This window comes from Malus domestica, chromosome 13 (genome assembly GCF_042453785.1).
Source record: "Malus domestica chromosome 13, GDT2T_hap1".
NCBI lineage: Eukaryota > Viridiplantae > Streptophyta > Magnoliopsida > Rosales > Rosaceae > Malus > Malus domestica.
Window position 1 is genome coordinate 4,886,118 of NC_091673.1, and position 7,367 is coordinate 4,893,484.

At 32.7% G+C, this 7,367-nt stretch overlaps 1 protein-coding gene across 1 annotated transcript; it reads right to left on the reverse strand.

Moving 5' to 3' along the window:
* Positions 1-240: 240 nt before the first annotated feature.
* Positions 241-822, reverse strand: LOC103451835 (uncharacterized). The gene has a single exon (XM_008391265.3). It carries the CDS (start codon positions 820-822, stop codon positions 241-243), a length of 582 nt encoding a protein of 193 aa, XP_008389487.1.
* Positions 823-7,367: the final 6,545 nt, after the last annotated feature.

The following is a 7,367-nucleotide window of genomic DNA, read 5'->3' on the forward strand; positions in this document are numbered from 1 at the left end:
AAATTTTGATTTCATTTTCCTTCTACAAGTTAAATCTCCTAATAAGTGGCAGAGGACGGTTTGATATTTTTACACAAGAAGAGGGACCAAAATGAAAATTAAAAATTCTCTCCATTTTCTCTGTATTGTCCCTCATTTAACTCCTTTTAAACATCATTTTTTTCCTCCAGAGTCCCCTAACATATACTTCCTTTCCATTTTTACCCCTCCACCTGTCCAACCCATACCCTAATCAATGTACTACATGAACAGTTCAGATTGCATCAAGGTATAGTAGTTGGCAGCTTCGTCCTCTAGCTCCCACAACCCATCACCAAAAGTAAACCCATCCAGACCATTGAATTTAAACCCGTTACCCGCCTCGTCATCGAACCCGTCAGCCTCCCTCTGCGGAATCCCGAGCTCGTCATCGGAAGCTTCTAAAAGACGTCGCAAAACCCTCTCGCTCTCATCCTCCTTCAAAAAGCATGCATTAGAAGAAGTAGGAGTGGAAGAGCCAGAGGACGAGGCATAGCCTTCGAGAGCCGACTCAGCAGCTAGGGTTTCGGAGCCGTGGAATGTGTTGAGAGGCTCAGAGGAGATTTCTTGCTGCAGGGATGTGATTAGAGAGGACAAGTCCTCCGAAGTTTCAACTTCTTCTTCGTCGAGGACAGAGAGTATGTCGGTGTAGGGCTTCTGACGCTTGAGATCAACGGAATCCTCATCTAGGGTTAGTGTTTCGTCCCTTTGGCGTTTAGACGTAGCTTGACGAACACTGTCGTCAACGGGGGTTAGGGTTTCATCCCTCTGCTGTTTAGCCGGAGTATGATCGGCAATAGCCATTTGTCAAGAGTGGAAGTAGATAGGAAGACAGAGGTAAAGAGGAGATGTAGAGAGAGAGGAAGTGGCTAAGAGGAAGAAAAGGGTTTGATGAGAGAGAATGGGGGATGTAAAGTCTTTATATAGAGTGAGGGAGAGATGGGGAAAAGTAAAGGGCCGGTCAAAAGGGCTCTCAAAATAGGATTTGGATCCTCTCCTTCGCTCAGCATCCTGAGCTTACTGAGAAAATCATATGGACGGTTGGATTTTGATCTAACGGTTACAAATAAAAAATTTCTCTAAAATTCTAATAATTGTTGCCGTTTGATCAAAATCTAACTGTCCATATTATTTGCTCAGTAAGCTCAGGATGCTGAGCTAAGGAGAGGAGAGGATCCAAATTCCGCAAAATAATCGAAACATGGAGGCTGGGGAATATTTTAATCAATTTTTTTGGTGTTGTGTTAGAGGTAAAAGACGCTTGGAAACCATGACTTAATTAAAAAAAATATTTTCCTAAAAGAATAGTATTTAATGGAAAAGGTGTTGTACAGAGGGGAGATGTAAATGCATCAGACCGTTTGATTGGCTTTTGGCGTTGTCGAGGAAAACGAGCGGTTGGTAATTGCGGAGGAAGATATCTCGAGGCCCAAAAGAAAATGACAAAGGCAGTGAGGCGTGGGTGAGTGAGAGAGAGAGAGTAATGGTAATGTCAGTGATGAGTCTCTCGTGTGATAAAGCAGAGCTGCAGATTCTTGCTCGAGGCGGATGGTAGGTGGGGTATTCGGATTTGAAAATATAAAATAAAAGATAAAATAAATAGTATCAGAATTAATTTTTTAATGTAAAAATATAATTTTTTTGTTAAAATAATACCAAAAGTATTTTGTTAAAATTATCTTTAATCTACTGGTCCCGAATTTTAAAACAACTAGAAATTTATTTTATTTTAAAAAACTACATTAAGTAATAACAGACTGATCTAAGACTCACAGTAAATTATCAATTATGTAGTTCAAATTCGACTTCAATAATAGTCAAACTTAAGAGTTTTCATTTACAATTAAAAAAATATCATTAAACTGTAATACTAAATAGCAACTAAAAAAAAGTAATTAAACAAAAGAATTGTTGCTTTACTAGTACTAAAATAATTTTGATTTTTAATAATTAAATAATAAATATGTTAAGTAGTTGGGTCTACTAGCATTATCCTGGAAATCCTGACATTTTAATCTTGTACTAAAATAATTTTGATTTTTAATAATTAAATAATAAATATGTTAAGTAGTTGGGTCTACTAGCATTATCCTGGGAATCCTGACATTTTAATCTTGTATTGTATATTATACGTTTAATTTTTGTTAGATATTATTTATATTTTAAAATAATTTTTAACCATAAGATTAGAATATGAGAATTCATAAAATTCTCATATTTTGATCCGAAGAGGATTCAAATCCAAATCTCGTAACTTTTTTTTTTCTTTCGGAAAACTCCAAATCTCGTAACTTTAAGATCGTGTTAGAGAAAAGAAATTAGAAAAGTAACATGTATATTACAAAAGATGTAAGAGAGATTGTCGTATTCCTCCTTGTCCTTCATCATTTATAAATTCTCCCTGCTTACCTTTTAGGATAATCCTAAGTCTAACTTCAATGGTGGGCTAAAAGTCAAATTGCCTTCTAAAATTTCCTCCCAAATCCAATCCAACCCAAGGGGAAAACTTAGACTAAATGTTAAATGTTAAACCAAGGCCAGATTCCCCCAAAATTTAGCTCAGAAATTGGAATTAAAATTTTTTTAGATTAAAATGTTCATAAAATTAATTTACGATAGTCTACATATTTATTTAAAAAAAATTAATTTAACAAAAAAAAACCTAAGTTCATTCTTTAATAATTCCAGGCTAAAATTTTAGACTATAACGGTTGGAGCTGAAAAACTATTTTTAGGCTAAAAGTTAAATTTTCTAAACTAAAATATTTGGCTTTTAGCCTAACTATTAGAGATAATCTAAAGAGGTTAGATTTGTAAATAAAATTTACAAATTAAATAATATATCATTAATACAAATAAACATATTTATTAATATTTAAATAATAAAATAAATACTAGACTCATCCCAGAGCCCTACGTCCCCACCCCACCTTATATTACCACCCCTTAAAAAAGCTAAAAAAATTAAAAAGACTCTTTCTACACCCACCTATATTCCTAAGATGTCCTTTACATATTCTACTATTTTGCAAGCCTCATTTTCAACGAAAGTGCAGAAACCATCCTATTTCAAGTACACATTTTTTTAAGGGATGAGTTATCCACACATCTCTTTTTACTTCTCACACATATCTAATTTATGTTCGTTGATATTCTTCAATTCATTCAATCCGACGGTTGAAAACTAAAAAAATGTAGAAGAAGTAAAAAGGATGTGTGAATATCACATCTTTTTTAGCTACCATTTGCTGGAACACGTATCCAGTGCTATCCAAATAACCAGTTTTCCTATGAAGATCCACCAACGCAGTCCCCAAAAACGCATTCAATTCAATCTCCTTCCAAATAACATGCCTATGGATTTGCTTTCTCCAATAAATAGATCCCAACCCATCCAAATTAGCACAGGAAGAAAGCACACACTAACATAAGTAGCTTAATTTGGCTTTCACAAAACAACCCAGATGGGGAAAACATTTAGAAAGAAAAAAAAAATCAGATGGGGAAAAAAGAAAAAAGGAGGATAATATTGTGAGGGTTATGGGGATGAAAAGGAGCTGAGAGAGCAAAGTAAGAACAGTAAAAATCAAAGATTGCACTTTGAACAACTTCTTGTCTTTATTCGTCATTTTGTTAAGAAGTAAACTTGTAAATAAATTTTTTATTAAGATATGAGTGGGAAAATAAGACACAACGGTAGAGATATCAGCACTCAATAATAATTTAAACTTCAACTTTCGTGTCATTTAATTTACAAAATTTTGTATATGATCTTCCTATCATTCGCCTACCTTTTATATTACTCATTGTTACAATTTTAATTTCTCCTGTTTAACATTTAGCAATACATCCTTTATTAAATTAACATCGATCGATGAAATTTAAAAGCTTCTCACGTAATCATAGTGCTAGTGTGATTGCTATTGTTAGAATTCTAGGTGATGATACAATGGATTTTTGTGCAAATATAAATTAGATTTAATAAATAAATGAGAAATTATAAGGAAACTGTCTTAAAATGAGATTTTATATAAATTTTCTGTTATATCAGTGTTTAACGTCAATTTTCATACTATTATTACAAAATATTATGTTAAAAATATGAGCTGAAATACATTTTAGATAGTCTCATTTTTAAGAGAATTTATTTAACGTTTCTCTAAATAAATTATTCGTAAAGGTTTCAACTGTTGCATGCTTATATTTTGACACGTAAAGCATCGCTCAAGCCTGAATACACAACTGCATCTTTTAAGGTCCAATAAGAGGGACTTGGATTGTCTGCCCTCTTAGTTATGGTGTCATTTCATGCCCTTCTATTTTGTGCGGTCACGGTTAAACCACGTTAATATTTTATATTAATTTTTTAATAAGATAATAAGACAAAAAATAATAAAAATATAAAATATTGACATGGCTTAACCGTGACCGCACAAAATAGGAGAGCATGAAAGGACACCTCAACTAGGAGGGCAGACAATCCAAGTCCCAATAAGAGATGGACATCGACGGTGGATCTAATGAAAGATATTTTTATCACGTAAGTCAAACTTGTAAGCAGAGGGCATACGGATGCGACGTGTTTGATGGAAGCAAAGCGTAACCTAATTAACTGCTTATTTAATATTTCTAGGGTTTTTGGTATCTTGCGACCGACGTAGCTAATTGTTCAAGTTGTGGAACAGTTGATTTCTGGCCAAACACACCACATAAGATAAAGATAAGATTGGAACGATGATGTTTCAATATTACAATTTTATTATTTTATTTTTCGTTTTTGGACTGTCTCTGTCCCGATAGCATTTTTCCAACGTCCAACTAGAAAATGTAAACCCCAGTCCGGCCGGCAACACAAAGTGAATTTAATTAAAGCAAGATTGTTCCTGGGTGGTATGTGGTGTTAGACTTTGGACTTTAAGACTTCAGAGAGAGAGAATACAATTTCTCTTTTTCGAACTTTCTTGGAAGATAAGATAGACAAGGCTGATGATTTGTCAACAAAGACTAAAGTTTTGGTGGATTTACCAAAGGGTAGTGCTTTCACGCACTTCTTTTTAATTTTTTGTGTATTGATTTTCTTCAATTCATATGTAAAAACAATACTTGTTTACTTGAAGATAAAAATGAACTCCTACTCGAAACTCTTAGTATTTTAAACATAGAGTTTTGTACTTATAATCAGAATCGTTTATATTATGAATCACACTATAAAGATCATCTCTGTAAAAAATAAATTAAAACTAAGGTATTTTAAGCAATCTATTGTAGCAAATACATAGACAGTTCGTAATGTTTTTACCAATACCGTTATTTTGTTTTTAAACAGTTTGATGACTAAATGATCTTAATTTTAATTGATTTTTTACATATGTGATATTTATAGGGTAATTTATAATATGAACGGTTCTTATTATAAACACGAAATTCTATAAATTGGCAACAAACAATTTTGAAAATTTTTAAGTAGAAATTCCTACTTATTTTTTAGTAGCCAAGTATTGTTCTTCATTCAATGCAACAACAAAATCAGTCGTGAAATTAGTATTTAAGAGTTTGAAAAAAAAATTCTCATACTTTTTTGTTCTAATATGTAAAAAGTTGGGGATTGCTATTGACACTTCGAAACAAATCATTCCACACTTTCAATATTGCTTTTTTAAAATGATAATGTTCATTGAGTAAAAAAAAAATTTTAAAAAGCAAAAAGTAGAAAGAAAAACAGAAACCCTGCCTCTCTAGGGGTCCTTTTCCTTTACCTGATTCAATTGTCAAGGGTGCCATGTTCAAAGTGGTTCACTTATTAAGATTAATTAAAAAAAAATAACTTTGATTACTTTCCCCCTTTTTTTTTTAATTTAGGCCGGCGGTATTGATGAAGTTGCTCATGAATTCCGGTCAAGACGACAAAAAGCCTAACACCCACGCCAGCTTCCCCAAGTTTTTATAATTAATCTACGTGATTAAACTTATTTGATTATCTTATCTTATCTATTAATTTAAACATTCAGTTTGCGTAACTAGGTTAAAGAAGTACTACTAGATAAACTAATTTTTCAGACTAAATTTACAAATCATATGATGTGTCATTCATAATAAATATTTAATCATCAACAATCAAGTCATATGATTTATAAAGTATCTTGTTTGCATCTTAAACTGCTCGTATGCAAAGCGAATAGAGTATTTCATTATTAATTAAATAAATTATTTATTTGATTGGTTAAGTAACCAAGAAGGTTCATGTTGAACAGTTCATGTTTCGTGCCTGACCGAAATTAATTAGTTAAAGTAACCCCAAATATAGGGCAATCGGATCTTAATCACGCGGACTGTTGCTTTAAATTAATCTCTCATAGAACGACTAACCCTGAATAATTTTATTTTGTTTTGTGCATCATGACCAGTTTGTCGATCAAGAATTAAACTCCTGGCACTGTCATATATATTAATTTATTATATTAGTATTAGGGTTTGGTGTTAAACTTAATTATTGAAGTGAAATAATTAGGTTTTGCAAAAGGCATCCCAACCCAAGCAACAATCAGGATTAAGAAATGGGGACACACTTGTTCTGTCTAAATCACTTTGTCTGGATTATGCTGGATCGTCCCGCTACATTTTTCTATTCATTTTCTAACTAATACAACCTCAACTAATATCGTTTAATTATTCCAAATAAATTTGATATGTGTGAATCATTATTTATCTTATGAATTGATCAAGAAAATGGAGGATGCGTTAGAATCTAAACTTGCCATGCGTGGATAAACAAGTTATTATGACTTAACCTACAAGCCTATCACCAATTAAAAATATAAATTTCATAATTAAATACTCGTATTTTGTTTGAAGTCGACCCTCTTCTCGTAGTTTAAGTATCAACTTAGGATGGAGTGATAATTCAGGATTAGGACAATTAAGTTTGAGACTCAGGCTATCTCAATGTTCATGAAAACGTAAAGCTGATTGGGTAAGTACTAATGAGTAGTTCTGCAAACAATTAAAAGTAAAATCATTTGATATAAGTTATGTTTATTTCGTAAAGTTCTAGATATGCGATTTTTTCATATTGTTTCAATAAAATCTCATGGGTTGAAAGGAAGAATCACAAGTGTAGAAGTTAAGCTCTACCATTGAGTAGTTACGCAGGAAGGTTTTCCTTACCAAAACGTATGAGATTCCAACTTCTCACTTTGATTGTAACATGTATTCTATGCACTGTTCTAGAATTCCTCTCCTAGCGCTGCTTAGGTCTCCGTTTAGGTCCTGTGTCAGGTTCGATCTAGTCGCTTAAGCGCTAAACACCCAATCCTCACTCAACCAATGCTTAAGCGTTTTTAAGAGTTGAT

What these genes read in the sequence shown, in the direction of transcription:
- LOC103451835 (XM_008391265.3), bottom strand. Translation starts at nt 822, where the DNA reads ATGGCTATTGCCGATCATACTCCGGCTAAACAGCAGAGGGATGAAACC.